The sequence below is a fragment of the Taudactylus pleione genome, unplaced genomic scaffold (assembly GCF_031769625.1).
Source record: "Taudactylus pleione unplaced genomic scaffold, aTauple2 ptg000393l, whole genome shotgun sequence".
NCBI classification, from domain to species: Eukaryota; Metazoa; Chordata; class Amphibia; order Anura; family Myobatrachidae; genus Taudactylus; species Taudactylus pleione.
The window spans coordinates 12,465,533-12,482,080 of NW_028284794.1; the positions used below are offsets into that span (position 1 = coordinate 12,465,533).

Genomic DNA, 16,548 nt, shown 5'->3' on the forward strand with positions numbered 1-16,548 from the left:
AATCATTAGTAGTATCAGATACAATGGATTCAGTAGTATACTCAGTAGTAGTGTCAGATACAATGGAGTCAGTAGTATATTCGGTTGTAATGTCTGGTATATTGGAGTCAGTAGTAGTATCAGATATAATGGAATCAGTAGTATACTGCGCAGTAGTGTCAGGTATACTGGGGTCAGTATTACACTCTGTAGTAGTGTTAGATATAATGAAGTCAGTAGTATACTCAATAGTAGTGTCAGATATAGTGGAGTCAGTAGTATAATCATTAGTAGTGTCAGATATAATGGAGTCAGTAGTATAATCAGTAGTAGTGTCAGCTATATTGGATTCAGTGGTATACTCAGTAGTAGTATTAGATACAATGGAGTTAGTAGTATAATCAGTAGTGGTGTCTGATATAATGGAGTCAGTAGAATACTCAGTAGTAGTGTCAGATATATTGGATTCAGGGATATACTCAGTAGTATTATCAGATACAATGGAGTCAGTAGAATACTCACTAGTAGTGTCAGAGATAATGGCGTCAGTAGTGTATTCATTAGTACTGACAGATATAATGGAGTCAGTAGTAAAATCTTTGGTAGTATCAGATATAATTGAGTCAGTAGTATATTTGGTTGTAATGTCTGGTATATTGGAGTCAGTAGTAAACTCAGTAGTAGTATCAGATATAATGGAGTCAGTAGTATACTCCGTAGTAGTGTCAGGTATATTGGGGTCAGTAGTATACTCCATAGCAGTGTTAGATGTAATGAAGTCATTAGTATACTCAATAGTAGTGTCAGATATATTGGAGTCAGTAGTATAATCATTAGTATTGTCAGATATAATGGAGTCAGTAGTATAATCTGTAGTAGTGTCAGCTATATTGGATTTAGTGGTATTCTCAGTAGTAGTATCAGATACAATTGAGTTAGTAGTATAATCATTAGTGTTGTCTGATACAATGGAGTCAGTAGAATACTCAGTAGTAGTGTCAGATATTTTGGAGTCAGTGATATAATTTGTAGTATTATCAGATACAATGGAGTCAGTAGAATACTTAGTAGTAGTGTCAGATATAATGGCGTCAGTTGTATATTCATTAGTACTGACAGATATACTGGAGTCAGAAGTAAATTCTTTGGTAGTATCAGATATAATTGAGTGAGTAGTATATATGGTTGTAATGTCTGGTATTTTGGAGTCAGTAGTAAACTCAGTAGTAGTATCAGATATAATGGAGTCAATAGTATACTCCGTAGTAGTGTCAGGTATATTGAGGTCAGTATTATACTCCGAAGTAGTGTTAGATATAATGAAGTTAGTAGTATACTCAATAGTAGTGTCAGATATAGTGGAGTCAGTATTATAATCATTAGTAGTATCAGATACAATGGATTCAGTAGTATACTCAGTAGTAGTGTCAGATACAATGGAGTCAGTAGTATATTCGGTTGTAATGTCTGGTATATTGGAGTCAGTAGTAGTATCAGATATAATGGAATCAGTAGTATACTCTGTAGTAGTGTCAGGTATATTGGGGTCAGTAGTACACTCTGTAGAAGTGTTAGATATAATGAAGTCAGTAGTATACTCAATAGTAGTGTCAGATATAGTGGAGTCAGTAGTATATTCATTAGTAGTGTCAGATATAATGGAGTCAGTAGTATAATCAGTAGTAGTGTCAGCTATATTGGATTCAGTGGCATACTCAGTAGTAGTATTAGATACAATGGAGTTAGTAGTATAATCAGTAGTGGTGTCTGATATAATGGAGTCAGTAGAATACTCAGTAGTAGTGTCAGCTTTATTGGATTCAGGGATATACTCAGAAGTATTATCAGATACAATGGAATCAGTAGAATACTCAGTAGTAGTGTCAGATATAATGGCGTCAGTAGTATATTCATTAGTACTGACAGATATCCTGGAGTCAGTAGTAAATTCTTTGGTAGTACCAGATATAATTGAGTGAGTAATATATTTGGTTGTAATGTCTGGTATATTGGAGTCAGTAGTAAACTCAGTAGTAGAATCAGATATAATGGAGTCAGAAGTATACTCCATTGTAATGTCAGGTATTTTGAGGTCAGTTGTATACTCCGTAGTAGTGTCTGGTATACTGAGGTCAGTAGTATACTCCGTAGTAGTGTTAGATATAATGACGTCAGTAGTGTACTCAATAGTAGTGTCAGATATAGTGGAGTCAGTATTATAATCATTAGTAGTATCAGATACAATTAAGTCAGCAGTATACTCAGTAGTAGTGTCAAATACAATGGAGACAGTAGTATATTCGGTTGTAATGTCTGGTATATTGGAGTCAGTAGTAGTATCAGATATAATGGAATCAGTAGTGTACTCCGTAGTAGTGTCAGGTATATTGGATTTAGTGGTATTCTCAGTAGTAGTATCAGATACAATAGAGTTAGTAGTATAATCATATGTGGTGTCTGATACAATGGATTCAGTAGAATACTCAGTAGTAGTGTCAGATATTTTGGAGTCAGTGATATAATTTGTAGTATTATCAGATACAATGGGGTCAGTAGAATACTCAGCATTAGTGTCAGATTTAATGGCGTCAGTAGTATATTCATTAGTACTGACAGATATACTGGAGTCAGTAGTAAATTCTTTGGTAGTATCAGATATAATTGAGTGAGTAGTATATATGGTTGTAATGTCTGGTATATTGGAGTCAGTAGTAAACTCAGTAGTAGTATCAGATATAATGGAGTCAGTAGTATACTCCGTAGGAGTGTCAGATATAGTGGAGTCAGAATTATAATCATTAGTAGTATCAGATACAATGGATTCAGTAGTATACTCAGTAGTAGTGTCAGATACAATGGAGTCAGTAGTATATTCGGTTGTAATATCTGGTATATTGGAGTCAGTAGTAGTATCAGATATAATGGAATCAGTAGTATACTGCGCAGTAGTGTCAGGTATACTGGGGTCAGTATTACACTCTGTAGTAGTGTTAGATATAATGAAGTCAGTAGTATACTCAATAGTAGTGTCAGATATAGTGGAGTCAGTAGTATAATCATTAGTAGTGTCAGATATAATGGAGTCAGTAGTATAATCAGTAGTAGTGTCAGCTATATTGGATTCAGTGGTATACTCAGTAGTAGTATTAGATACAATGGAGTTAGTAGTATAATCAGTAGTGGTGTCTGATATAATGGAGTCAGTAGAATACACAGTAGTAGTGTCAGATATATTGGATTCAGGGATATACTCAGTAGTATTATCAGATACAATGGAGTCAGTAGAATACTCACTAGTAGTGTCAGAGATAATGGCGTCAGTAGTGTATTCATTAGTACTGACAGATATAATGGAGTCAGTAGTAAAATCTTTGGTAGTATCAGATATAATTGAGTCAGTATTATATTTGGTTGTAATGTCTGGTATATTGGAGTCAGTAGTAAACTCAGTAGTAGTATCAGATATAATGGAGTCAGTAGTATACTCCGTAGTAGTGTCAGGTATATTGGGGTCAGTAGTATACTCCATAGCAGTGTTAGATGTAATGAAGTCATTAGTATACTCAATAGTAGTGTCAGATATATTGGAGTCAGTAGTATAATCATTAGTATTGTCAGATATAATGGAGTCAGTAGTATAATCTGTAGTAGTGTCAGCTATATTGGATTTAGTGGTATTCTCAGTAGTAGTATCAGATACAATTGAGTTAGTAGTATAATCATTAGTGTTGTCTGATACAATGGAATCAGTAGAATACTCAGTAGTAGTGTCAGATATTTTGGAGTCAGTGATATAATTTGTAGTATTATCAGATACAATGGAGTCAGTAGAATACTTAGTAGTAGTGTCAGATATAATGGCGTCAGTTGTATATTCATTAGTACTGACAGATATACTGGAGTCAAAAGTAAATTCTTTGGTAGTATCAGATATAATTGAGTGAGTAGTATATATGGTTGTAATGTCTGGTATTTTGGAGTCAGTAGTAAACTCAGTAGTAGTATCAGATATAATGGAGTCAATAGTATACTCCGTAGTAGTGTCAGGTATATTGAGGTCAGTATTATACTCCGAAGTAGTGTTAGATATAATGAAGTTAGTAGTATACTCAATAGTAGTGTCAGATATAGTGGAGTCAGTATTATAATCATTAGTAGTATCAGATACAATGGATTCAGTAGTATACTCAGTAGTAGTGTCAGATACAATGGAGTCAGTAGTATATTCGGTTGTAATGTCTGGTATATTGGAGTCAGTAGTAGTATCAGATATAATGGAATCAGTAGTATACTCTGTAGTAGTGTCAGGTATATTGGGGTCAGTAGTACACTCTGTAGAAGTGTTAGATATAATGAAGTCAGTAGTATACTCAATAGTAGTGTCAGATATAGTGGAGTCAGTAGTATATTCATTAGTAGTGTCAGATATAATGGAGTCAGTAGTATAATCAGTAGTAGTGTCAGCTATATTGGATTCAGTGGCATACTCAGTAGTAGTATTAGATACAATGGAGTTAGTAGTATAATCAGTAGTGGTGTCTGATATAATGGAGTCAGTAGAATACTCAGTAGTAGTGTCAGCTTTATTGGATTCAGGGATATACTCAGAAGTATTATCAGATACAATGGAGTCAGTAGAATACTCAGTAGTAGTTTCAGATATAATGGCTTCAGTAGTGTATTCATTAGTACTGACAGATATAATGGAGTCAGTAGTAAATTCTTTGGTAATATCAGATATAATGGAGTCAGTAGTATACTCCGTAGTAGTGTCAGGTATATTAGGGTCAGTAATATACTCCATAGCAGTATTAGATGTAATGAAGTCATTAGTATACTCAATAGTAGTGTCAGATGTATTGGAGTCAGTAGTATAATCATTAGTATTGTCAGATATAATGGAGTCAGTAGTATAATCAGTAGTAGTGTCAGCTATATTGGATTTAGTGGTATTCTCAGTAGTAGTATCAGATACAATTGAGTTAGTAGTATAATCATTAATGGTGTCTGATACAATGGAGTCAGTAAAATACTCAGTAGTAGTGTCAGATAGTTTGGAGTCATTGATATAATTTGTAGTATTATCAGATACAATGGAGTCAGAAGAATACTTAGTAGTAGTGTCAGATATAAGGGCGTCAGTAGAATATTCATTAGTACTGACAGATATACTGGAGTCAGTAGTAAATTCTTTGGTAGTATCAGATATAATTGAGTGAGTAGTATATATGGCTGTAATGTCTGGTATATTGGAGTCAGTAGTAAACTCAGTAGTAGTATCAGATATAATGGAGTCAGTAGTATACTCCGTAGTAGAATCAGGTATATTGAGGTCAGTATTATACTCCGAAGTAGAGTTAGATATAATGAAGTTAGTAGTATACTCAATAGTAGTGTCAGATATAGTGGAGTCAGTATTATAATCATTAGTAGTATCAGATACAATGGATTCAGTAGTAAACTCAGTAGTAGTATCAGATATAATGGAGTCAGTAGTATACTCCGTAGTAGTATCAGGTATATTGAGGTCAGTATTATACTCCGAAGTAGAGTTAGATATAATGAAGTTAGTAGTATACTCAATAGTAGTGTCAGATATAGTGGAGTCAGTATTATAATCATTAGCAGTATCAGATACAATGGATTCAGTAGTATACTCAGTAGTAGTGTCAGATACAATGGAGTCAGTAGTATAATCAGTAGTAGTATCAGAAACAATGGAGTCAGTCGTATTTTCGGTTGTAATGTCTGGTATATTGAAGTCAGTAGTAGTATCAGATATAATGGAATCAGTAGTATACTCCGTAGTAGTGTCAGGTATATTGGGGCCAGTAGTACACTCCGTAATAGTGTTAGATATAATGAATTCAGTAGTATTCCCAATAGTAGTGTCAGATATAGTGGAGTCAGTGTTATAATCATTGGTAGTATCAGATACAATGGAGTCAATAGTAAACTCAGCAGTAGTGACAGATATAATGGAGTCAGCGGTATAATCAGAAGTAGTATCAGATATAGTGGAGTCAGTAGTATAATCATTAGTAGTGTCAGATATTATGGAGTCAGTAGTATAATCAGTAGTAGTGTCAGCTATATTGGATTCAGTGGTATACTCAGTAGTAGTATTAGATACAATGGAGTTAGTAGTATAATCAGTAGTAGTGTCAGATATATTGGAGTCAGGGATATACTCAGTAGTATTATCAGATACAATGGAGTCAGTAGAATACTCAGTAGTAGTGTCAGATATAATGGCATCAGTAGCATATTCATTAGTACTGACAGATATGGAGTCAGTAGTAAATTCTTTGGTAGTATCAGATATAATTGAGTCAGTAGTATATTTGGTTGTAATGTCTGGTATATTGTGGTCAGTAGTATACTCCGTAGTAGTGTTAGATATAATGAAGTCAGTAGTGTACTCAATAGTAGTGTCAGATATAGTGGAGTCAGTATTATAATCATTAGTAGTATCAGATACAATGGAGTCAGTAATATACTCTGTAGTATTGTCAGATACAATGGAGTCAGTTTTGTACTCAGTAGTAGTATCAGAAACAATGGAGTCAGTATTATATTCAGTTGTAAAGTCTGGTATATTAGATTCAGTAGTAGTATCAGATATAATGGAGTCAGTAGTATACTCCGTTGTAGAGTCAGGTATATTGGGGTCAGTAGTACACTCCGTAGAAGTGTTAGATATAATGAAGTAAGTAGTATACTCAATAGTAGTGTCAGATATAGTGGAGTCAGTAGTATAATCATTAGTAGTGTCAGATATAATGGAGTCAGTAGTATAATCAGTAGTAGTGTCAGCTATATTGGATTCAGTGGTATACTCAGTAGTAGTATTAGATACAATGGAGTTAGTAGTATAATCAGTAGTGGTTTCTGATACAATGGAGTCAGAAGAATACTCAGTAGTAGTGTCAGATATATTGGAGTCAGGGATATACTCAGTAGTATTATCAGATACAATGGAGTCAGTAGAATACTCAGTAGTAGTGGCAGATATAATGGCTTCAGTAGTATATTCATTAGTACTGACAGATATAATGGAGTCAGTAGTAAATTCTTTGGTAATATCAGATATAATTGAGTCAGTAGTATATTTGGTTGTAATGTCTGGTATATTGGGGTCAGTAGTAAGCTCAGTAGTAGTATCAGATATAATGGAGTCAGTAGTATACTCCATAGCAGTGTTAGATGTAATAAAGTCATTAGTATACTCAATAGTAGTGTCAGATATAGTGGAGTCAGTAGTATAATCATTGGTAGTGTCAGATACAATGGAGTCAGTAGAATACTCAATAGTAGTATCAGAAACAATGGAGTCAGTAGTATAATCAGTAGTAGTGTCAGGTTTATTGGATTCAGTATTATACTCAGTAGTATTATCAGATACAATGGATTCAGTACTATTCTCAGTTGTAGTATCAGATACAATGGAGTCAGTAGAATACTCAGTAGTAGTGTCAGATATAATGGAGTCAGTAGTATAATCAGTAGTAGTGTCAGATATAATGGCGTCAGTAGTATATTCATTAGTACTCACAGATATAATGGTGTCAGTAGTATACTCCATAGTAGTGTCAGGTATATTGGGGTCAGTAGTATACTCCGTAGTAGTGTTAGATATAATGAAGTCAGTAGTATACTCAATAGTAGTGTCAGATATAGTGGAGTCAGTTGTATAATCATTAGTAGTATCAGATACAATGGAGTCAGTAGTATAATCAGTAGTAGTATCAGAAACAATGGAGTCTGTAGTATAATCAGTAGTAATATCAGATACTATGGAGTCAGTAGTAGAATCAGTAGTAGTGTCAGATATAATGGAGTCATTAGTATATTCAGTAGTAGTGTCAGATATAATGGAGTCAGTAGTATAATCAGTATTAATGTCAGATATATTGGAGTCAGTAGTATAATCAGTAGTAGTGTCAGATATAATGGAGTCAGTGGTATACTCAGTAGTAGTGTAAGATATAATGGAGTCAGTACTATAATCAGTAGTAGTGTCTGATATAATGGAGTCAGTAGTATAATCAGTAATAGTGTCAGATATAATGGAGTCAGTGGTATACTCAGTAGTAGTGTAAGATATAATGGAGTCAGTACTATAATCAGTAGTAGTGTCAGATATAATGGAGTCAGTAGTATAATCAGTAGTAGTGTCAGATATGATGGAGTCAGTAGTATAATCAGTAGTAGTATCAGATATAATGGAGTCAGTAGTATAATCAGTACTAGTGTCAGATATGATGGAGTCAGTAGTATAATCAGTAGTAGTGTCAGATATAATGGAGTCAGTAGTATAATCAGTAGTAGTGTCAGATATAATGGAGTCAGTAGTATAATCAGTAGTAGTTTCAGATATAATGGAGTCAGTAGTATAATCAGCAGTAGTATCAGATATAATGGAGTCAGTAGTATAATCAGTAGTAGTGTCAGATATGATGGAGTCAGTAGTATAATCAGTAGTAGTGTCAGATATAATGGAGTCAGTAGTATAATCAGCAGTAGTATCAGATATAATGGAGTCAGTAGTATAATCAGTAGTAGTGTCAGATATGATGGAGTCAGTAGTATAATCAGTAGTAGTGTCAGATATAATGGAGTCAGTGGTATACTCAGTAATAGTGTCAGATATAATGGAGTCAGTGGTATACTCAGTAGTAGTGTAAGATATAATGGAGTCAGTACTATAATCAGTAGTAGTGTCAGATATGATTGAGTCAGTAGTATAATCAGCAGTAGTATCAGATATAATGGATTCAGTATTATAATCAGTAGTAGTGTCAGATATGATGGAGTCAGTAGTATAATCAGTAGTAGTGTCAGATACAATGGAGTCAGTAGTATAATCAGTAGTAGTATCAGAAACAATGGAGTCAGTCGTATTTTCGGTTGTAATGTCTGGTATATTGAAGTCAGTAGTAGTATCAGATATAATGGAATCAGTAGTATACTCCGTAGTAGTGTCAGGTATATTGGGGCCAGTAGTACACTCCGTAATAGTGTTAGATATAATGAATTCAGTAGTATTCCCAATAGTAGTGTCAGATATAGTGGAGTCAGTGTTATAATCATTGGTAGTATCAGATACAATGGAGTCAATAGTAAACTCAGCAGTAGTGACAGATATAATGGAGTCAGCGGTATAATCAGAAGTAGTATCAGATATAGTGGAGTCAGTAGTATAATCATTAGTAGTGTCAGATATTATGGAGTCAGTAGTATAATCAGTAGTAGTGTCAGCTATATTGGATTCAGTGGTATACTCAGTAGTAGTATTAGATACAATGGAGTTAGTAGTATAATCAGTAGTAGTGTCAGATATATTGGAGTCAGGGATATACTCAGTAGTATTATCAGATACAATGGAGTCAGTAGAATACTCAGTAGTAGTGTCAGATATAATGGCATCAGTAGCATATTCATTAGTACTGACAGATATGGAGTCAGTAGTAAATTCTTTGGTAGTATCAGATATAATTGAGTCAGTAGTATATTTGGTTGTAATGTCTGGTATATTGTGGTCAGTAGTATACTCCGTAGTAGTGTTAGATAAAATGAAGTCAGTAGTGTACTCAATAGTAGTGTCAGATATAGTGGAGTCAGTATTATAATCATTAGTAGTATCAGATACAATGGAGTCAGTAATATACTCTGTAGTATTGTCAGATACAATGGAGTCAGTTTTGTACTCAGTAGTAGTATCAGAAACAATGGAGTCAGTATTATATTCAGTTGTAAAGTCTGGTATATTAGATTCAGTAGTAGTATCAGATATAATGGAGTCAGTAGTATACTCCGTTGTAGAGTCAGGTATATTGGGGTCAGTAGTACACTCCGTAGAAGTGTTAGATATAATGAAGTAAGTAGTATACTCAATAGTAGTGTCAGATATAGTGGAGTCAGTAGTATAATCATTAGTAGTGTCAGATATAATGGAGTCAGTAGTATAATCAGTAGTAGTGTCAGCTATATTGGATTCAGTGGTATACTCAGTAGTAGTATTAGATACAATGGAGTTAGTAGTATAATCAGTAGTGGTTTCTGATACAATGGAGTCAGAAGAATACTCAGTAGTAGTGTCAGATATATTGGAGTCAGGGATATACTCAGTAGTATTATCAGATACAATGGAGTCAGTAGAATACTCAGTAGTAGTGGCAGATATAATGGCTTCAGTAGTATATTCATTAGTACTGACAGATATAATGGAGTCAGTAGTAAATTCTTTGGTAATATCAGATATAATTGAGTCAGTAGTATATTTGGTTGTAATGTCTGGTATATTGGGGTCAGTAGTAAGCTCAGTAGTAGTATCAGATATAATGGAGTCAGTAGTATACTCCATAGCAGTGTTAGATGTAATAAAGTCATTAGTATACTCAATAGTAGTGTCAGATATAGTGGAGTCAGTAGTATAATCATTGGTAGTGTCAGATACAATGGAGTCAGTAGAATACTCAATAGTAGTATCAGAAACAATGGAGTCAGTAGTATAATCAGTAGTAGTGTCAGGTTTATTGGATTCAGTATTATACTCAGTAGTATTATCAGATACAATGGATTCAGTACTATTCTCAGTTGTAGTATCAGATACAATGGAGTCAGTAGAATACTCAGTAGTAGTGTCAGATATAATGGAGTCAGTAGTATAATCAGTAGTAGTGTCAGATATAATGGCGTCAGTAGTATATTCATTAGTACTCACAGATATAATGGTGTCAGTAGTATACTCCATAGTAGTGTCAGGTATATTGGGGTCAGTAGTATACTCCGTAGTAGTGTTAGATATAATGAAGTCAGTAGTATACTCAATAGTAGTGTCAGATATAGTGGAGTCAGTTGTATAATCATTAGTAGTATCAGATACAATGGAGTCAGTAGTATAATCAGTAGTAGTATCAGAAACAATGGAGTCTGTAGTATAATCAGTAGTAATATCAGATACTATGGAGTCAGTAGTAGAATCAGTAGTAGTGTCAGATATAATGGAGTCATTAGTATATTCAGTAGTAGTGTCAGATATAATGGAGTCAGTAGTATAATCAGTATTAATGTCAGATATATTGGAGTCAGTAGTATAATCAGTAGTAGTGTCAGATATAATGGAGTCAGTGGTATACTCAGTAGTAGTGTAAGATATAATGGAGTCAGTACTATAATCAGTAGTAGTGTCTGATATAATGGAGTCAGTAGTATAATCAGTAATAGTGTCAGATATAATGGAGTCAGTGGTATACTCAGTAGTAGTGTAAGATATAATGGAGTCAGTACTATAATCAGTAGTAGTGTCAGATATAATGGAGTCAGTAGTATAATCAGTAGTAGTGTCAGATATGATGGAGTCAGTAGTATAATCAGTAGTAGTATCAGATATAATGGAGTCAGTAGTATAATCAGTACTAGTGTCAGATATGATGGAGTCAGTAGTATAATCAGTAGTAGTGTCAGATATAATGGAGTCAGTAGTATAATCAGTAGTAGTGTCAGATATAATGGAGTCAGTAGTATAATCAGTAGTAGTTTCAGATATAATGGAGTCAGTAGTATAATCAGCAGTAGTATCAGATATAATGGAGTCAGTAGTATAATCAGTAGTAGTGTCAGATATGATGGAGTCAGTAGTATAATCAGTAGTAGTGTCAGATATAATGGAGTCAGTAGTATAATCAGCAGTAGTATCAGATATAATGGAGTCAGTAGTATAATCAGTAGTAGTGTCAGATATGATGGAGTCAGTAGTATAATCAGTAGTAGTGTCAGATATAATGGAGTCAGTGGTATACTCAGTAATAGTGTCAGATATAATGGAGTCAGTGGTATACTCAGTAGTAGTGTAAGATATAATGGAGTCAGTACTATAATCAGTAGTAGTGTCAGATATGATTGAGTCAGTAGTATAATCAGCAGTAGTATCAGATATAATGGATTCAGTATTATAATCAGTAGTAGTGTCAGATATGATGGAGTCAGTAGTATAATCAGTAGTAGTGTCAGATATAATGGAGTCAGTAGTATAATCAGTAGTAGTGTCAGATATAATAGAGTCAGTAGTATAATCAGTAGTAGTGTCAGATATAATGGAGTCAGTAGTATATTCTGTAGTAGTATAATATATATTAGAGACAGCAATAAAATCAGTAGTACTTTGAGAAATTCTGAAGTCTGTGTTATATTGACTAGTAATGTCCAGTGTGATATATTTAGTACTATAGTCAATAGTAGTGTCAGATTCATTATATTCTGTAGTATAAATACTTATTGGGTCAGAGATGATGGATTCCGTTGTATAAGCTTTACTGGAGTTGTTTGTATTTGGATTGGTTTCGTAGCCAGTGCCTGCGTTAATGTCTACCGTAGTGTCTGTAATGTCGTCTCTTGTGTTTACTTCTAGTTTTGTTGTTGGTGTAGTCTGTTTGGGTGTTATTATTGAAGTGGAGGCATCAAATAGGTGAGTTGTAATTTCAGACGTAGCCAAAGTTTTCTTTTCCGAAGTAATATTTGCCGTGACCTCATCGGTGACTTTTTTGGCTGTTGAAGTTAATTTGCTTGTAGTATGTTTAGTAGTTTGACCTGTAGAATAAAAATTAGCTTTCAGTTTATTCATACTTCCTCTAGGAGCTGTGGCTGTTCTTTTCCAATATGTGTGACATTGTTTTATTTTCAATATACTTTTATTTAATTTTGTGAATTGAAACAAATATTGACTTTAAGCTCGATCCAATTCCCCCTCACCCCTCACCTTGTGGCCCAATCTCGCAAGTCTGAAGGTACCATAAGGGCGGTTTACAGCCGCATTTACTCGCAATGAGAGTAATTCATACCTAATCTGATTGAGCCTTCAGTCTGTTGTTACCAAGGCTTTTTTAAAAAAAATACTTTTATTTTAAGTAGTAGGGGAAGAGATAGGGATACAGTGGTGTTTTAAGAGAGTAGGGGGCCCCGTGTGCAGCCTCCATTTGGGCCCCCTCCTCTCTGGCAGTGCAGTAGATTCCGGCTTAATGCCAGAATCTACTGCGTATGCGCAAGCCACTGGGAAAATGGCACCCGGGCCTTATTCCTGGGGGACTTTTCTGCACTTGCGCGAGTAACCGGGAAAATGGGTGCCGCCATTGTACCAATTATCTACTTTGACCAATTAGCTATTTAACTACGGAAATGTGGACAAGTGGCATCAGTCAATGAAATGTCTACATGACCGTGACAGCCCATCGGGTAGATGTATTGTTGTATGGAGCACCGGCAGTAGCATCATCATCGTCATCATCTTCCTGTTAGTGTAGCAGAGCTAGCAATCATCATCTGCTTATTCACAGACAAACTACTCTATGCATCGTTTCACCAAGACACATTCCGGTGTCAATTTAGGAATGTCATAAAAAATGGCACACCCCCTAAATCTCTGCTCAAAATTCCTAATTTCTGATAATCGAGCAAACATTGTGCATGCATTATGACTGGGTGAAGTTAAACACCTATCATGCTTTGCACACGCAATAAACTTGCTGGTTCAGAATTTCATCCAAAAAATATAAGGTCTGTGCAAGAGATGCTGTCTCTGGGCCAGAATATTTTGGGCCCACTTCTGCATTCGGCAATGGCCAACTTAAAAAATCAGCTTCCATACCGTCAACTGAAGCAAGAAGTAGTAATGAGGTTGAATTCCACATTTTGTATACTTGGAGGAACAGTAGCTACACATCTAGTCATGGGAAGAGGGGACATGGTACCTTATTGCAGCACACTGGATATACAAGTTATTTTATGCAAGCTGCTAAAGCCATTTGAAAGTGTACAAAAAAGCTATGCGAATTCTGACACTGCCAGTCTGAGCATAGTCATACCCTTTATCCAACCTCGGGAAAGGAAGTTAGAAAAGGAAGTTCTGAGAGCAAGTGATTCTTCTTAGTATGTTTGTCTTATAGATAGACATTTTTTGCACATGGATACAAGGTTGGCAATATTTTAACAGATAATGACTACATTTTGGCTACCTTGCTTGATCCTACAGCAGTTTCAAGTACTATCTCTCTTCCTTCCCAAATGACCCTGATCTTAAGAGATTCAAACAGTTCCTTGTGAGAAACTTGTCAGATCAATTCACAAATGCCACGTCCCCTCCTGCTGCTCCGGTCCTGAAAAAAAGTGAATGGGTCTATTTACTAAGCCTTGGATGGAGATAAAGTGGACAAAGATTCAGGGCCTGATTCAGAGCCGGACGCTCTGACCAGAGCGCTCGCTCTGAATCAGGGCTCTCCTACCTAACATTGGAGCGGCCACCCACAGCTTATGTGAGCGTCTATGATGATGGTCGCGATGGTCAAGACCATCATGACCATCGGGCTTGCGATGAGACCCTGCGGTAGGGTCTCGCTGCCGCAAGCCCTGGAGTGATTTTGGCTCTATCAGAGCCCAAATCACTCCCACTGACATCACTAGTGATGTCAGTGGGGCCGGACCAAGACGGTAGGCGTTCCCATGGGAACGCCTCCATCTGGCAGCCATGCCCCCGGCACGCCCACCAAAGGGGGCGTGCTGTCATTCACAATCGACAGCACTCCCCCTTTGGTGCGAGACCCCGAGCGACAGCTTCCTCGTCCCTCGCCGGGTCTCGTGCATGCGCACGACGGAGCGCCCTCCATCGTGCACATGCACACTTGGGCAGCATCGACCTGCTTGCGAGCGTCCTGCACTCGCGAGCGGGTCTGAATGAGACCCTAAGTACCAACCAACCAGCTCCTAACTGTCAATTTTCAAACACAGCTTGTAAAGTGACAGTTAGGAGCCCCAACATGTTTCATCATTAGAATGCTGGAGGATTGTATTCATGCTAATACACAAATTAGCAACTCAGACAGTCCCTTTGCATCCTGGGAGCGGAAAAACTAAATTTGGAGCCCCAAACTAGCTATTGAGTACCTCAACTGCCCATCCTCCAGTGTGTACTCTACCTACAAATGTTGAGGCACTGGAGTTCTGCAAAATGAATTACAGATTGTTTGAGGTACAGTACAGTATACCATAGATGCCAGTTACAGAAAGAATCTGTCACACTAGATTTCAGTATGGTTGAACTAATATTCGGTGATGATGAAGATCTTTTATTTTTTGAAACATATTTTATTGAAAGATTGGCATACACTAAGACACAGTTTAAAACCATTACCAAGGTGTCTGAGCAAACAAAGAAAAACATTGCAATATAAAAAGAATAACATAAAGTCATAAACTGATCAGTACAAAAAAATACATCAGAAGTCAACAATAAACTATAGGCAATGATAGAAGTAGCATACAGCAATAATAACAGACATTTAATCAGGCGAGGTGACAGCATACATCATGAAATTAAAACCTCTTACATTATACACAGGGTTAGGTTTCTCAGCGCCCAGCGCGGTCCTGTGCTGCACTGTTGCCCCTTCCTTCCCCCACTCCCTACCCAATCCAATAACTCCAATGGGTGGATGAAAGGTGGGGGTTTCTAGAGCCAGACAAGTTATGGTTCTGGCACCCTTTTGTGAACACACTGACAAAATTTATCTTGATCCAGACCTGGTGGTGAGCACCTCTAAAATAATGTTCAGGCAGGGTGCAGGGCTGCACCTTACAGGCTATGGCACTCCGGGCGATGGCCCTGCTAGCCCGTGCCTTGATCCGCCACTGATTATACATGTCCAGTGTTGGACTGGCCCACAGGTATAAAGGGGAAAGGCCCCAATTCCTGAGGGACCCACCTCTTCCTCCAGGAGTCAGGTTCCAGACTTTGTTTGCACTCAATAAAATGTTATTCTACTAGAGGGTCAGTAAATTGATGGAGCAGGACCATGGATGAACATGGGTGCTTGGTTCATTTCAATTAAAAGTACACCAAGCTTAACCCTCCTGCCACACAAAGTAGGCAGTCCTGGCATATCCTTGTCCACTCATTTATAAAGAGGGCCCAATCTTTGCAGTATTTTCTAATGGTTATCCAAGTCCCTCTGTGGTGCCTGACCCCACCCCCTCTGGTGACTGGCAACACCCCTTAAGTTTGGGCCCCTATTACTGTATTTCCTTGTAGGCCCTTCATGCTTTAATCCGACACTGTAAATGTCAGTTAGCTCTTTGCCACACCTAGTATAGGTGAGAAAGAAGACTGAGACCTGGCTTCTATTACTGTCACCATTCTACTTTTAATCAAATGTGATAAAATCTAGACCACTCTAATCTATCTAGTGAAATCAAATAATAAATATCAAATCAATAAATCAAAAGATCCCCATTACTAGATGTGACTGCTGGCTATTCAATTGTACATCGCCCACATATTTTATCTCTCCAGGTAGTTGTACCCTCCCACTGTCTTGACATCCTCACATACCTCTTAGGCCATGAACCACTCTCCTATATTTCTAATCAAAATGAATCACTTAATTAATAGTCTTTTGCAACTAATTTTACAAATTAATGAGAATCTAACAATCGATCAAAATCAAAAGGAATCAGTCGTCCTCTTGAATCAACCGTCTTTCTCAAAATGCTTCTGGGATTTCAAGACAATTAATCAGT

The 16,548-nt window shown here is 36.3% G+C and overlaps 1 protein-coding gene across 1 annotated transcript in view; it reads right to left on the reverse strand.

The window, feature by feature from the left end:
* LOC148507484 (uncharacterized) overlaps positions 1 to 16,548 on the reverse strand; it is a 94,853-nt gene that overhangs the window by 54,359 nt on the left and 23,946 nt on the right. The window contains 5 exon segments of the mRNA XM_088446119.1: positions 186 to 1,539; positions 1,942 to 2,958; positions 3,865 to 6,570; positions 6,661 to 7,397; positions 8,952 to 12,094. Coding sequence (XP_088302245.1) covers positions 186 to 1,539; positions 1,942 to 2,958; positions 3,865 to 6,570; positions 6,661 to 7,397; positions 8,952 to 12,094 — 8,957 coding nt within the window.